This window comes from Mastigoproctus giganteus, chromosome 10 (assembly GCF_048544385.1).
Source record: "Mastigoproctus giganteus isolate SK-2022 chromosome 10, ASM4854438v1, whole genome shotgun sequence".
NCBI classification, from domain to species: domain Eukaryota; kingdom Metazoa; phylum Arthropoda; class Arachnida; order Uropygi; family Thelyphonidae; genus Mastigoproctus; species Mastigoproctus giganteus.
Window position 1 is genome coordinate 82181690 of NC_143584.1, and position 17448 is coordinate 82199137.

At 37.4% G+C, this 17448-nt stretch overlaps 1 protein-coding gene across 3 annotated transcripts in view; it reads left to right on the plus strand.

Annotated features, from left to right (window-relative positions):
• LOC150079120 (docking protein 5-like) overlaps positions 1 to 17448 on the plus strand; it is a 453516-nt gene that overhangs the window by 358127 nt on the left and 77941 nt on the right. For all 3 annotated transcript variants that reach the window (XM_090384139.1, XM_090384138.1, XM_090384140.1), the window contains one exon: positions 16713 to 16829. In XM_090384139.1, the coding sequence (XP_090240265.1) occupies positions 16713 to 16829 (117 nt within the window). The remainder of the gene's footprint in view (positions 1 to 16712; positions 16830 to 17448) is intronic.

Below are 17448 nucleotides of genomic sequence, written 5' to 3' on the forward strand. Positions count from 1 at the left end.
AGTGTTAAGGAATAATTGTGTGTGCGTATGTATACACACACACACACACACACACATGCATGGTTTCCTCCTAAAAGTTTGAAATCACAACAGTATGATTGTATGACAATAGTTTTCTTTCTAATTTTTTGAAATTAGCTATGAAAATGTAAGGTAGGGAAAAAAAAAAAAAACACTACAAAGCAAGTGGTTTTTTTTTTTTTTTTTTTTTTTTGCATTGAGAAATTTATTTAAAAAAGGTATTGAAATATGATTAATACTGACAACTATACTGATTCATCAAAATATCCTTCAAGAGATTTTATCACTGCCTTACACAGACATGGCATTCTGGCAGTTAATTCTATAATAGTGTCAAGGTTTTTCTTAAATTTTGTGAAGACTGTCAGACTTCAGCTTGATGGTTTAGATCAGTAGTTCCCAAATTACAGAGATCTATGGACCTTTCCAAAAAAAAAAAAAGTTTACAGACCCCTTCAAAAAAAGTTTGTGAACCCCAGTTTGGGAAATGCTGGTGTAGATGATCTCGTAAAAGCTCTATTGGGTTTAAGTCAGGTGATTGGGGTGGCCCACCATAATTTGCAATACCTCCCCTCCTGTTCAGTTGCTAGAAAGTCCCTGAACAGCTTAGAACTGTGCTTTGGGTCATTGTCGTGTTGTAATATAAAATTTCTTCCACAAAGTAGAAGTTCAATGGATATTATGTTCAGAATTGTTTTTGTAGCCTTCTTTTCTTAAATTAATTAAATCTTGGTGTTGCTATCTACTCTAGAAAACCGAAGCAACCCAAGATAATGATGGAATTGCCACTGTGCTTGACTGTAGGCACTATTATGGCACCATTTTTTTCATAAATTGATCGTCTCACATAAACGCTACGCTTGGATTCAAAAATTTCAAATTTGAATTCATCCATCCACAGTACATTTTTTCCACTCTTCAGTTGTCCAGTGTTGATGTCTCTTAGCCCAAGCCAACCATTTCTTTTGATTTTCTGGTTTTAATGAAGCTTTTCAGATTGCTACACGACATTGAAGTCTTGCTTGTTTATGACGAAGTTTTACAGTGGATGTAGACACAAAGTTTTCTATTCCTGTTGAACTCAGCTTGGATTTTAGATGCAATAAGTTATTGATTGCTTTTAGAAATCAGAGTTATGGTCTTATCTTGTGCTTCCACTGTGGTCCTGATCATGGTTTGTCTTTTAAACTGCTAGTCTTCTTGAATTGTTGAATGGTAGTTTGTATTCCTAAATGAAACACCTAGTTTTTTGCCAATACTTCTCATGGAATAACTTTCTTTATACAGAGCTATAATGGCACTTTTTTTTTTTTTTTTTTCAACATTCAGTTTCTTATTTCTTGCCATGTTTATAACAAAACAAGAAAACTTACACCAAGCACTCTCTGAATGATGGGAGTTAGTTACCGTTCTAACTCAGTTTTTATTCTTGTGAAATGCTGTAGAATCATCTACAGGCTTCTATAATGTTGAAACAATACTTCCACTTTCTAGAATATTTTAGAATCATCTACAACATTCAGAAATCTTCTATATTCTACCACATTCCGGAGTTTCTACGTCTTTCTGGGATATTCTCAGATATTCTAGAAATTTCTTAAATATTATTTAAGTTTTTTGATTTTTATACGTAATAAAAAATGTTTTAATGAAAATTTGGTAAGCAAGTTGGTCATATTTTAATGAAATCTTTGAAAATTAATTAAAATGAGATGTGAATATAATCTCATCTCAGAATGTGAAGATCTAATGTTTTGCTAGCATATAATGGTTCTTTTATTTTGCAACATACCATAAAATGGGAAAGAAAGCGGTAAAATATGTATGCCTATTGCTTTTAATATTAGTAGTTGCTGTTTTCAAGCTGTGCAGATTTATTTCAATAATGAAGACAGTTCTCAATACATTTAATTTGTCAGGGATGTTTGAAAAGTTGAGCTTGGCCACACAGTGGCTGTATTGGGAAAACTTGAACAAATTATGTGGTGGTGGTGAGGACTACTAATTTAGTAGTATACAGGCATCCATTACTTGTGCTTGCAATCACATAAAAAGTAAATTGTTTTGCTAATGCAAATGTAAACCTATCTTCGTTCCCCATTACTAAAAAACTGCATGTATTACATAATTTGAGGGATACAACTAATATCTAAGAACCACTTTCACAAAGAAAATTAATGTACTCCGGGTCATCTCCAGTACATTGTTGAGTCTAGATCGTTATACCCTGCTCCACTTATGTCCAAAATTAGACCTCGGTTAGACTATGGAGCACCTGTTTATGACTCAGCTAGGAAGAGCACAATAGCCCATCTTGCACCCATCCAACATTCTCTTAGGATAGCCCTAGGTGCATACAGAGCATCACCAGTTTAAAGTCTTTATGTTGAGGCTCACGAACCTCCACTTTGCATCAGAAGAAAGATGTTGCTAATGAACTACTCTAGCTAGAATCCTGTTTGGCCACTGCTGCATGATCCTCAGTGGAAAACCCATTATGCAAATAAACCCAGAGCAATTCAGCCTACTTGTATTAGACTGCAGAATCTAACAGAAAGCTGGAACATTCAGCTTGATAATTTCCCCAGAGAATCAAAAGATCCAGATCTCCCGTGGACTACCTTCAAACTTTCTTCTGATGAATACTTTGAGCAATGGGGTAAAGGTTCTATAGCAAATGTTAACATTCAACAACTACATTTCGCTCGCACACAAAAGTACCCCACTTTAACAAGATCTATACTAATAGTTCCAAGTCTGATAATCAAGTGGGTGCAGCTGCTGTCTTCCCTAATACAACTGTTTCAATTTCACTTCCAGCTGAATGAAGCAGTTATACTGCTGAGCTCCATGACATTAAGCTTGCTGTAAAAAACATCTCACTGCTGTCAGTAAATAAAAGCATAATACACCGATACATCAGTAAATAAAATACTGAGCTCCAATAATCAGTGTTACTGTTGTTCTTCAGATGGGATAGGCTACGGACTTAACACGTTCGCTGCCAGTCATGAGTCAGCATGCTATTGTCAATAGCATGGCACAGAAGGAGGAGACTGTCGTCAGAAGCCGACTGTGTTTCCATAACGAAATAGCTTGAAAATTAGTAATAAGGGATTGTTAGGTATACCATATCAATATTCAAGTGTCGTATAAGCAGTTTCCAAAAGATTATGAGATTCATGTGCCAGCACGTGATAGGCACTGGAGGTCAAATTTGGCTTTAAATGCCGCATCACACGCTGGCATGTGATTCAAAAACATAATAATATAGTATGTAAATAATAAAACAAAAAACATGGTAACATTAAGAAATGAGTTTTATTTCATACCGAACCAATACAGATTACAAATACTATGCGTAAGAATGTTACTTATGTATAATGTTCGCACTATCTAAGCAATAGCCGGGTGATCCTTCACAAACACTGCAGATATAGATTGTATCCTTACGTTTCCCTTTGGAATAGCAACGTTTGCATTGCTTCTTCAATATCTTTCCACCTTTTCTTTCTTCCCGTGGTTTGAGCACATGTTCCAGTTCAGGTACATCATGCACAGTATGAGGGAGCTCAGATGGCTGTTTCAATAAAGATCTGATCACTTATAAATGGAAGTCATAAAGTTGCACCTTGTTATGTGAATATTTATTATAGATATGGTGTGCATTAATCATTATTAGTTGCAAAATATGCATAAATATTTTTGTAGGCCACCTAATGGTTTTCCTTTTGCAAGGATAATAGGCAAGCATTTGATCTTGCTTGTCAATGCCTGACATAAACCTATTATACTCAATTATAGGCAGTGGTTTTGATTTCAGTTTGCTTCGTTTGTTCTGCTTTTCCTCCATATCATTTTGGTATTCTGTAGATATGTAACTGACATCTCTTCTGTCCTTCCACTTAGCAATCATTACACCACGGACACACCTTGATAAAGTTTCTCCTTTCTTCAGCTTTTTTTTTTTTCTCGAACCTCTTTCGTAAATGTTTTCCTATTACTTCTGATTGTGCCAGTACAATGGGTTTGTCTGTCAGCGAGACACTTAGCGAGTTCATAGCTATTGTAATAATTGTCCATAAATATGCTATGCCCGACATCTAATATCCCATCAAGTAAGCTCATGACGACTTTTTGTGCATGTCCTTTTCCACCAGAATCATCCAACATACCGGTATATACTTGAAATTTGATAACCATGCCAGTAGGCGTTGTGATCATATATAACTTGATGCTGTACTTATGGCATTTGTTTTGAATGTACTGTCAAAAAACAAGCCTTCCACACGACAATATCATAGACTCGTCTAAGCTAATCTCACGTCCTGGATAATATATTTCCGACATTCGTGCATTGAACAGATTCACCATTTTTCGAATTTTATATAGGCGATCTCGTGGACATACCCATTTCTTTTCAGGATTTTTTGCAAAATGCAAGGCCCGCAGTATTAATAATAAGAAACGATTCCTGCTCATGTTATCTGTGAACACATGTAATCCGAACAGCTTACCTGTTTTCCAATAATCTTCTATGCGGTTCAGTCGAATGGTTCCCATATGTAAAATTAATCCTAAAAATACCAGCATTTCATCTCTAGTGGTGTCCTTCCATGCATTTGGGCGCCTCCGTAGCCAGGAGGGAAGGAGCAGCAGTGCATAGCACATGCTTCTTGATTAGACCGGGGTTCTAGCCCATCACCACCAAATACGGAGGATGCGGAAAGATCAGGGAATGACCACTGCATATCCCGGAGCAATATGGCCTTAGTTGCTAATGCTCCTAAAAACCTAACAATAACAATTCCATGCATTTATTTGAGAATGTTTTATTTTCTCGGGGAAGAAGTATTTCACGAGCATAAACATTTGTTTGTATAATTATTACATCCAAGATATTGTCGGTCAATAAATGACGAAAGTAATCTATAGGATTATCACCTGGCACAGGTTGCAGCAAAGACTTGGATTTTGTGAAACGAAACTGTTTCATCGATGTTGTGTCATTTTCCCACATGACGTTTTCCAACTTAATCCTGCAGTGGAAGTGTAGCCTCTTCCACAATATCTTCTTCATCTACACTTTCCGAATCCGAAGCGTCCTTTAGAGGGATAAAATATTTGTCATCGTCGTAACTGGTGTCACTGGGATATACGTCAGATAAATCCTCCAACATTTTTGCAATTTCTTCATCTGTAAGGGATTTTTTATAATGCACTTTTCTTCTTTTTGGGCGCAACTGGCCTGCTAAACTGTCATCTGCACAACTCATATTGCAAGGCTTTTCCGCATGTCACGTAACAAAATGTTCAAAACCACATACAACTACATATAGTTTACACCCTTGTGACGCCAAAACAAATATACACAGCAGAAACACAATGCCAACTGAAGTTGACAACTTCACACAAAAGTCTAATGAATCCCGCGCTCGTGCATGATTGGCTACTGGGTAATGATGCCACATCCCGCACCTGAGCGTGATCGGCTCTTCAATACTGCAGCGACATCACGTGCTGGTGCGTGATCGGCAGCGAATGTGTTAAGCCAGTTTGACAAAGGCCAAATTGTAATGGCCAGATGACTGGGTCAGAGCGTATCCGAAACGGCACGGCTGGTGGGGTGCTCACGGTCAGTCGTGGTTAGTACCTGCCAAAAATGGTCCAAGGAGGGGGAAACCCACGAACCGCCGGCAAGTTGTTGGACGACCACAGCTCATTGATACTTGAGGTGAGCAAAGGCTCCCCCAATGGTACTTGGTAACAGAAGGGCGACTGTGGAGCAACTTGCCAGTAATTGGAATGTTGGTGACGAGAATAATGTGTCACAATACACAGTACATTTGAACCCTGCTGAAAATTGGGCTGCATAGCCGCAGGCTGCTCAGAATGCCATGCTTGTGCTAACCACGGTTCACCGGTTACAGTGCCTACAGTGGGCACGTGAACATCTAAACTGGACCTTGAGTGATTGGAAGAAGGTCGTCTGTTCCAGCGAATCATGTTTCCTGTTGCACCATGTGGACGGCCAAGTATGCATGCATCATTTACCTCAGGAAGTGATAGTGCCTGGATGCACTGTAGGACAAAAACAAGCCGATGGCGGTGGTGTCGTGCTTTGGACGATGTTCTGCTAGGATATCCTGGGCCCAGTCATCCATGTGCTGGGCACTCTGACGTCTACCATCTACCTAAACATCATTGCTGACCAGGTACACCCTTTCGTGGCAACGATCTTCTCCTCTGGCGGTGCCGTCTTTCAGCAGGGTAATGCATTTTGCCATACTGCCCGCATTGTTCGAGACTGGTTCGCAGAACATAAGAAAGACTTCTAGGTTTGAAGTCTTTCTTATATTGCCCTGGCTTCCAAATTCCCCATGCATCAATCCCATCGAACATCTGTGGTTTGTGTTGGAACAGCAACTCTGATCTGTGGCATCTGAACCACGGACCTTATAAGAGTTAAAGTATCTGCTGGTTACATGTTAGTACGAGATACCACAAGACACATTTAGAAATCTTGTAGCATCCATGCCTTACTGGGTACGAGCTGTTTTGGCTGCTCGTGTAGGACCAACATCATATTAAGTAGGTCGTCATAATGTTTTGGCTCATCGGTGTATATACTGATTCACAGAGTGCTCTTTTAGCTTTGAAAAGCACTTCCTCACCTAACAATCCTTTATTAAAGCTCATATGACATAAGCTGATGTATCGTCATGAGCACTGGCAAACTTATCTCTTTTTTTTTTTTTTTTTTGGTAGTTGGCGCGTCGGCTTCTGTGGCCACCTCCCAAGGTTTTTGCAGTACTTGGATCCAAGCCCGAGGCGGGATTCGAACCCGCAACCTTTGTGTTACCAGGCAGGCACTTTACCTACCCGGCTAGCCAGGTCAGCAGTTGTTATCTTCTCTTGGATCCCTGGCCACAATGGTATTCCAGGAAATGAATGTGCAGATGATGCTGCAAAGCATCCTTCCAACATGACCTCAACAAATGATCTAGTCCCATATCCTGTTTATAGACACAATATGGAGAACATCAGTGGAATAACAGACACTTCTGTGGAAAATGCAAACAAATAACAAGCTATTTCAAATAAAACCTGAACTACAATTATGAACTTTTAGCCTTCATAAAAATAGAAAAGAAGTAATCTTAGCCAGAACCCGAATAGGTCACCCTTACCTCGTACATCTCTGTCTGCTTACAGGAAATGATCCTCTACTGTGTGCAGTGCTTGCAACCACTTACAGTAAAACATATACTCCTTGAATATAGCTTGTTGATCAAGTTATATTCAAGGAGTATATTTCAGCAATCAATCTCACTTATGACCTTAATTAAGTTTCAGAAGACGTTTTCTGAACCTTTGTGGGTCAGTTGAATAGCAAAGATGCTATCTGATGTACTTGTGACGGTTCGATACTTTGGCTTTATACGGATGGTGTTAATATACTTTCTTACTTATACTTTTGGGGCGGACGACAACGACTTTCTCTTTACATGAAGAGTAATGGACGTTTTATGGAGTATATGAACTAATCAAATTCCTAGTTGACTCTGAAAATGGAACTACTAAATGGGGATAGCACTTCCACCTTTATTTATCCAAGTTCTGTTCAGAATTTTTGTTTATTTATTGGTTTGATACTTTTCATATGTTATTATAATTACATGATATAATTATATTTAATAATAAATATAATTTATTATTTTTCATTTTTCATATATTATTATTAGTTTGCTCTTAAATAATTATTCCTGATTGAGGTTTCCACCCGTGATGGGTACTGGTACCAAGTGCTCAGAATGTGTTATGTCTGGTGTTACTGTTGGTCAAGGAACTCTCTAACTATCCTAAAGGTGTTTAGGATTGTCTTTTTGGAGTTCCTTGTAGGTGTTCTCTGGGAGACCTATTGCTGCTAGATTGTTATATAGGGTCTTTGGCACCATACCGGTGGTTCATATGATGATCGGGATGGTTGTTACTTTTTGCATATGCCTCATCTCTTTGTTTTCCTGTCTTAGGTTCATGTACTTCCTGATCTTTTTCCTCATGGGTTTTCTGGAGGCTGCCAATATTGCAACTGCTATGTCAATCAGATAGGTAGCTTTTTCCATCTTGTAGACAAAGGCTATGTCCCATATGGTGTTGATTACCTGGCCTTGGATGGTGAGCATGAATCCTTCAGTCTCTGAGAAGAGCATCCCGCTCGTGAGCCATTTTATATATCTAATCTTGATGGAGGTCATTGTAGTGTCTGCCATGGGGTCTGCACTGGTAGCAGAATGGTGCCTCGACCGTCCTCCCCCACACTGGGTGGAAAAGACCCAGGTTCGAATCCCGTCGATGATGCGAGGAACTTTAGTAGGCTTTTTTTCACTCTGTAGCTGGGTTAGTCGGTCTCGGGCATAGATAGCAAGGTTTCTTCCCCAGAAACTGATTTTTTTCGTCCAGCAAACAGGCAAATTGACCAGAGAACACACCCAATTTGCAGACAAAATAAATATATAGATAGATGTAATTATTTATGGAGGACCCTAATATCATAATTTGGATTTTTTTTTTTTTTTTTTTTTTGTCTTTGCCCATCTTTCTAGCTCTGTTTGTGCCGTCTGGGTGGGAGGGGACTCCTCGCTTAGTTTGAGTGGGGTATGCTGCTTGTCTGTCTTCCTTATGGCCTGGTAGAGTGGTGCTGTGTTTTTCTGGAGGTAATCCTTCAGGTTAGCTATCTCTGTTTTCTGTTGCTCGATGAGGTCTATCAGGCCCCCTTCCTCCCTCTTTCCTAACTAACTCTTTTCAGTCTCTCCACGACTGACTTCAGGTGGTGTTGGTGGCCCTCAATCTTCATTGTCCTTATCTTTCCCATGATATTCTCCAGCTCAGTGTTAGTTCAATCTATGATCCTGAAGGAGTACATTAGAACTAGGACTGGATAGGTATTTATGGCTTTAACTGTGTTCCCTTCATTCAGCTTTGCTTTGTGCAGGCTTCTAAGTCTCTGATATTTTTCGATCAGGCAGGCCTTGATTTCCTTGTGCTGTCTCTGCTGAGCCTGCATCATCTCCAATTATTTGTAGTTCTCTCCCTCTGTCATGGCTACATTCTCTTTACCACTCTGCAGCTACTAGTTTCGGCTGGCTAATTTCCACTGATGTAATCTGTGGATCCTGCATTTTTCTAGACCAAATTCCATCCCGATATCATTGCTAAATTCTTTGGTGATCCAGATTACTTGCTGGAGTTGCTTTTCGGTTGCCACGTAAAGCTTGATGCCATCCATGTACATCATGAGTGAGGGTGTACAGGTTTTTCCTTCCTTCTTTGAGGTTATATCGATATTTGCTGCTGTTGAACGTGGTGGATAGTGGGTTGAGTGCTAAACAGAACCACAGTGGACTCAGTGTATCTCCCTAAAAGATTCCTCTCGTGATAGGGATTAGTCTGGTTACGATGTTCTCGACCTTAATGGTGGTACTCCATTTCACTATCATTGCCTCTAGGAAGTTTGTCACTGTTGAATTGACTTTGTAGATCTTCATCATCTCTGTTAGCCAGTTTAGAGTCACGAAGTCTGATGCCTTGCGGTTATCGACGTAGGCTGTGTACTGGTTGCAGTGCTTCTTGTAGGCCTGCTCTATAACTGTAGCATCTATGGTTAATTGCTCCTTGCATCCTATCTGCTGTTCGGCCATTATGTTCTGGCTCTTTAAGTGGTCTGATATACTCAAATTAATAGCATAGCTTAATTTGCGGTACTCGCCTTCTTATATAATCTGCAATTGACGTTGAGATAGGATAAAATGGTAGTTGAGTTTAAAAATTGGAATTAATATGGATACGTTTAAATTTTGGAAACGGAGTTTAAAATATGCTCAAGGAAATAAAGTGCACGTCCTCATCCTTGGTTGTCATGAATTAAAAGTTGAAATGATAAAGCTAGGAAAGTTAAACTGAGGAGGCCAAGAGCCGTAACGAATTGGCTTTCGTTGTTAACGTCTTCAGTTGGCGATAGTGGGAGGGAGTGAACGCATGTATTTAAAAAACTGTTTCCGTGATGCTGTTTGATACATGTGGTAATCTCAGGTGCACGAGATTCCAAGCCGGTGAAAGGTTATAGGGTAGTTTGGCATTTAATACATTAAATTTAGAATGATGACGAAACCACTCTATGATAAGCGCTTCGTACTGAAAAATTTTAAAACTAGATTTTAATTTAATGATTGGGATGGCTGAATCAACTAAGGGTGTGGTTGTGGGTTTGTACATGTAACGTGAGTTCTGTATTTGATTGTCCTGTTCTAAAGCTGTTGTAGCGGTAATATGCACGTGTGTCTGATGTTTTTGTGGAGCCATATTTAGAGGTTGTACTACCAATGTAGCATGCATTACAGTTTTGTTGACATTTAATTAGATAAACGATATTGTTAATGTCGCTGATTTGATATTTATGTGCATCTTTATATGAATTAAACATTGATCCTAGTTTATTATATGTTGAAAATATGAGAGTGATGTCTGTACTGGTAAGGAATAACAACATGTGTATTATTGCGTGTAATGTGTTTGGATGGTTTGTTGATATTATTTTGGACGGTGGTGATAATTTGTTGGATTAACTGAAGAGGATATTTTCTGGATATGAATTTTTCTGTAAGGTATTGGAGATCATTGGATAGGTCCTCTTGTGTAGAACTGTATTTGATGGCATTATAAATTTGATTATAGAGGACAGGTTTTTTTGTTCTGAGTGGATGGTGCTACTCGAAATGTAAATATTTTCCGGTATGGGTATTTTTTCTGTAAATTCTAGTTCCGAATTTAGTATCTGTTTTACATATGGTGAGATTAAGGACATTAATCTGTCGGTTTTCTTCTAATGCGAGGGTAAACTTTAATCTGTCGTGCATTAAATTAAATTTATTAAAAAGGTTATCAATTATGGTTTTATCTCCTATGATAAGGATGTCATCTGCGTATCAGATATATAATTTAATCTCTGGAGGGAGAGGTTGTAAAATTTGATTTTCTGTGGAGGCTAGGTATATTTCGGATAGGGCGGCTGAGATTCCCAATCCCATAGGTAAACCATATATTTGTTGGTATATCTGATTGTGGAACCGGAAATATTTAGCATCTAATAAAAATGATGTAAGTTCTAATATACTATTGATTGAGAGAGAGGTGCGGTTGGTTAAGATGCTATCATCCATTAGGAAATTACATAAAGCTTGTAGTTTAGGTGGTAGGTGTACATTAGTGTATAAAGAAACTACATCGAAAGAAGCTAAAATGTCTTTATTGGAGATTGTAATAGGACTTATTTTTTCAAAAGCTTGGGTGGTGTTATTAATTTTATATTTCAAAAATATTGTAAGGGGGGAAATGATCGTAACAAGAAAGGAGGATAAATTGGCAAAAGTTGATTTATTGAAGGAGATTATTGGTCTTAGTGGGTGGTTGGGTTTGTGTAGTTTGGTAATACCAAACATGTGGGGGTATGATATTATTTCGTATTCCGATTTGTTGTAACGTGTGTAAGGTGATTTCTTTATTTGTCCTTAATTTTCTTAAGATAATGTCGAGTTTATTTTTGTGTTTGGATATGTTGTACGTATTATCAGGTTTGTATGTATCCTGGTCAGATAGGATTTGTTTCATTTTGTCGATATATGTATTTTTATTAAGAATCACTATGGTATCGCCTTTGTCGGCTTTCTCTGTAATAACATGCGGATTATTTCATATTTTCTGTATGTCTTTTAGCTGTTTATTTATATTAGATTGGGATTGGAGTTTTGAATTAAGGATGGAATTGGCCTGATATATTATACGCTATTTGTCTGGGTGGTTGTCCAGTTTGGTCTGAAGTTCTATGATGCATTCTTTGGAGAGGTATTGGTTATCTTTTATAGCAAAATTAAATCTGTATTCAAGGCTAGAGAGTTCAGTAGTGGTAAAGGGTTGTGAGGAAATGTTTACTGTAGAAGTTTTTGAAGGGGGTGTGAGTTTTTTGTGTAAGAATGTTCCATTTTTTGATGTGTCTTTGTTCAATATCTTTTACAGCGGCTTTTATACGTATTTCATTATATGTGGTGAATTCTGTCCAGATCTGGGGTGTCATTTTCTTTTTAGACTAAATCTTAAATGATGTATTTGATATAGTAGTTGATTTTTTATTGTTTCTTTTTCGCAGTTCTTTCCATACAATGTTAATACAGGTGTGGTGAATAATGTATGGATATTTTTTACAGGTATTTTTGGGGAGTATACGGGCGAATTTTGGGATTATATTGTAGGTAAGACATTTATGTAGAAATGAAATATGGAGTTTATTGGTAAAGTATTTTACGAGAATTTTTGAGAGTTGTCTCTCTCTGTTTGACAAGTTCAAAGGCATCAGGGAGTCAAAGGTTGATAGGCGGTGCAGATAAGGTGCGTTTAGTTTGTTAAAGATTTTTGTATTTTGACAATTAGATAAATAGTAGAATTCTTAAAGTACCGATTTAAATTGACTCAAATTAATAGCATAGCTTAATTTGCGGTACTCACCTTTTTATATAATCTGCAATTGATGTGTTGAGATAGGATAAAATGGTAGTTGAGTTTAAAAATTGGAATTAATATGGATACGTTTAAATTTTGGAAATGGAGTTTAAAATATACTCAAGGAAATAGAAGTGCACGTCTTCATCCTTGGTTGTCATGAATTAAAAGTTGAAATGATAAAGCTAGGAAAGTTAAACTTTCCTAGCTCTATCTACGTGCACTTCTATTTCCTTGAGTATATTTTAAACTCCATTTCCAAAATTTAAACGTATCCATATTAATTCCAATTTTTAAACTCAACTACCATTTTATCCTATCTCAACACATCAATTGCAGATTATATAAAAAGGTGAGTACCGCAAATTAAGCTATGCTATTAATTTGAGTCAATTTAAATCGGTACTTTAAGAATTCTACAATTTATCTAGTGGTCTGATATATTCTTGGTTATGCAGCTGGTCACGATATAGTACATCGTTGGAAGACAGGTGGTTGGCCTGTATTTTGCTGGGTTTCTTGTATCTTGGTTTACTAGCAACCATAGCAGCATTGCTCAGTTTTTCTCCACACGTGAAACACTCGGGGGTTGGGCATGTTTTTTCACCACACCAGAAAATTTCAAAAGACATAATTATCACTATACTGTCTGTGCACTAATTTTTGTTTCTTTTTTTCGGGCTCAGCACTTTCAGTACTTGCACTCTTGGACGGAATACTCCTTACCAGGAACTTGTCCATTATTATAAAAAGAAAATTGACAGTGTTACGGCTCATGATCACAGTTTTTTGACTATTTCAGAACACAGTTGTGAGGAAACAAAGTAATAGATTAAAGTAACCACGACTCTTTGAACAGTGAGAGGGGCACATCTTTTGCTTTAAAATACAGTCTTATAACAAAGGGTGGGTGCATCAGCACAGGAACAAAGTAATAAAGTTGAAGTAGCACAGACAAACAGAGACATATCAAAACAAGCCAATAAAATAATAGACTGGTTATGTTTTGCTGATCCTTATACTTTTAGGGAACAGCATGTCTCTAACTTTAATAAGCGGCTTCTTATTTCAGTAGGGGGTGTGAGTTTTCTAGTCGAGAAATACTGAAGGGCAAACACACAAATAACTTTAGAAAGTGAGTGTTGGATACCCACGTGAAAAATAATTTACTGTCCTGCACGTACAACATTGTGTTTCAGTAAAAATGGCATAGTATGAAAAATAACAATGAGTAACATTACAAACATATATAAAAACTAATTGGGAGTAAATGTACAGTTAATTTCTTAAAATAGGTAAGAGTTCTCGGTTGTCAATTTCTAATCATAATACATATAGTATTATAGGTATCAGCAAAGTTCGCAGCACACCGGTTGCAGAACGCTAGTCTAGACATGCCAGAAGTCCCAATGTGTGCCAGTTGAACACGCCCCAGACCATTACTGACCATCTGCCTGCCTGAACAGTTCCTTGTTGACATGACGGGTGCAGTTTCCTCCAGATACACACCCTCCCATCCACTCGAAATAATTGGAAACCCGACTCATTGGCCCAGGAGACCCGTCTCCAATTATCATAGGTCCAGTGCCGCTGTTCTTTTGCCTAGTTGAGGCGTAGAGTCCTGTGTCGTGGTGTTGGCAGAGTGGGACTCTGGTGGGATATTGGCAGCTCCCATAACCTATTGCGACTAATGACTGCATGATGGTCTTGGTGGAGACGTTTCTGGCACCTAACTCATTGAAGTCAGCAGTGATTTATGCCATGGTTGCTCTTTGGTTGGCTGAAACAATGCAGACAGATGTCAACAGCCATGTTCATCCATCACCTTTCTCTGCCCACAGTGAGATGTTATTCCGGAAATGGCACATGCCTGATACACTCTTGATACTGTCAAATAGGGATAGTGCAATTTCTGTACCACCTCTGCGATAGTGACCCATGCATCGGGCACCCTCTATCATCCCTCTTTCAAAGTCGGTTAACTCATGACATTTATCCATATTGACAAAGAATTACCGTCTATGTGAATGCAATGTATCTATATACCTGCTAAGCAGTGGGTTCGTACACTAGTGAAAAGGATGACAGCTTCATGTTGCTCAGGAACAGGTATCCCATGAATTCTGTCCTTTCAGTATACATGTTAGTTGTTTTTGGTTAAATGAGTAAATAGATAGGTAGTGGAGATAACCTTTAATAAATTTGTGTAAATAAGAGGTTATAAGTGGTGATAAAGGTCATATTAGAACTTTTCAGAGCCACCGAATAATAAAATGAACAATAAGTAAAAACCAATAAGCAATCATAATGACTCATCTAAATACAGTTCATGATCCGAAAGAGGTTTTGAAAAAAGACACATTAATGAACTCTCAAGAAAAAGAACTGCAAACTTTGAAATCCTAAACAGTCCAAGCAAACTAATAATTCTAGGGATGTTATCCTCGCTCGTTCAGGAAGTCTGTTCATGTTTCTCTTTACTGGTGTCATTGTACTGTGCTCTTTGCAGTTTGCTTTAAATGTTTTGCTAATGTTTGGAAATGTGAAAATAGCTCTTCTCCATCCAACTTTCCTTAAATATTTAGTGACATAGATATGTCAAGAATGTAATGTATGAATTTGTTACTCTGCTCTTTGCGGTTTCTTTTAAATATTATGCCGATTTTTGAAAATAGCTCTTCTCAGTCGAACATTCCTCAAGAATTTAGTGACATAATTACTCCCAGATATATCAAGAATGTGATGTATCTCGTTATATCAACAGTTGTTAAATTTTCCACTTCCGTTTTGGAAGTAGATTGAATCAAAAGAATGGATCTGGCTTGATCATAAGCATTTCTACTTCAAAAGTTATGGAGAGTCTAAAACAAGAGAAAATTCTGCTCTTTTGTTCAATGATAGGTTCCCATTGAAAAATTTTGTTCTTATAAATACTGAAGTAGCACAAATTTCATCATTTGGCAATGTGTCATTTTCAAATTTGAAATTTTTCGTGTAAAAGTTTTTAGTACTTCTTGATGTTAAAGATAAAGAAATAGATGAAGCAAAAAGATGTTTTGCTGCCTAAGTTTCAATATGAGAGCCTACTAGACTCGATTATGAAAAAAGAAAGAATTGATGAACAGTGGTCAGTAAACACAAAGTATAACAAATTATCTCACAATGCCATTCTTGACATTTTAATAATTTATCAGCACAATGCTGAATGTCAAAGAATATTACCAACTTGAAAAATAAATAAACTGCATGTTATAAATAAAAGTCTGACTCTGTGTTCTTTGACTCTCCATCTGAAAAGGTGAAAAGTCTACAGTATTGTCTTTTTTTGAAGCAATCTTATCAGTTGCTGTCTAACAGACCATCCAAAGAAATTCACATTATGTATGATAAAAAAATCCTAGATAATTTGATGTTTGAAAGCATGCTGTACCAGTAAACAGTTCTAGGGCTGTATTTTAATGTAAATGCCAATTTGGCAGTGAAATTTAATTTCTAGTGCAGTGTGGACTATACAAACCCTCCTGCTTTTTCTGAATACTGTAGTTAGCCAGTTTCACATAGAAAGCTCTACTCCCTCTGCCCAAGTTTGGTTAACTACAGTCCCAGCTGAAAAATCTACTTTCCTTTCGATTTTTTTCTGATAAACTTCTGCTTGTTTGCAAAAAGCTCTTGTTTTTCTCCTGCTTATGATTGCCAGCTTTTGTTCTTAAAGGCCTCTTCAACTGGGACTGTAGTTTAGAATGTAGAATTTTCTAAATGAATTAGAAGTGTACAAGTGTATACTGTCACAGCAGGATGCACTTTAAGTGTTTCACCATGAAGACAGCAATGTGTTAAGGGTAGAATGTTAAATTTTTTTGATTGAGGATGGTTAAAACTAAAAATCCCCCCCCCCCACCATTGATCCCCAAATTCCCTTGATTTCTTTCTCTATATATCTTTCTGCTAAATTCACCCCCCCCCCCCTCTAGAAATAAGTTTTTTACTTTTTTTTTTTATTTGAAGTCTAAATTTTTTTTTTTTTAGAATTTTATGTGTGAATAGGTTAATCGTGTTTTCTGAAAATTGTAATTTCAGTGTACATACAAGAAAATTCCTATTGCCATTATACTTGACAAAAATTTAACTTTGTTTAATAGATCTGGATGCTGATACTTGGGTAAAGCTGCTTGTACAGGAATCTTTAATTCCACAACCCGGTCTTGCTACTGGTGAGCCTGATGTACTTAGTCCAGGAATTCAGAAAGAATTGCAAGGTATGAATTCTCTTTTGTGTAGCCATTACAGTTATCATTTTAATATAAGTATGTACTTAGTATATTACATTGAATGGCTCCAGATGGCCTTGATTTATAAAGTTTAGCCATGGAGTAATGAAATAATTTTATTGTGTTGTGATTGAGTGCAGAAATATATTTTGACATGTTTCATCATGTATCAGTATGTTTTTTTTTTCTTTGTGTTGTAAAATTGAATAATTTTTTTTTAGAATAAAGTTAATATATGATAATGCATGAAATTAGGGAAATCTGCTTTCTTTGAGAAGTGGGTTGGAGGATGAGTTTGTGTATGCATATCTTTCTATGGTACCTAAGCATACTCATACAACCAGTCATTGTGCATCTGTGATGTGCCATCATTGCCAAGCCAGTAAATATTATTTATTCAAGATTGATAAGATGGCAGATGCCTCTCACTCTGTTATCATACAAATATGTTCACTCAGCATTCTGATGAGTGAGAGCTTGAGGTGTAGGGTAGATACCCTCGAAGAAATTAATGAGGAGCTTATCAAGCTCTCGGCTGCCCAGCTCAATGCCAGAACTCGCTCTTGTGCATTAGGCAACACGGCAGCAACCTCCAAGGTAGAATGCA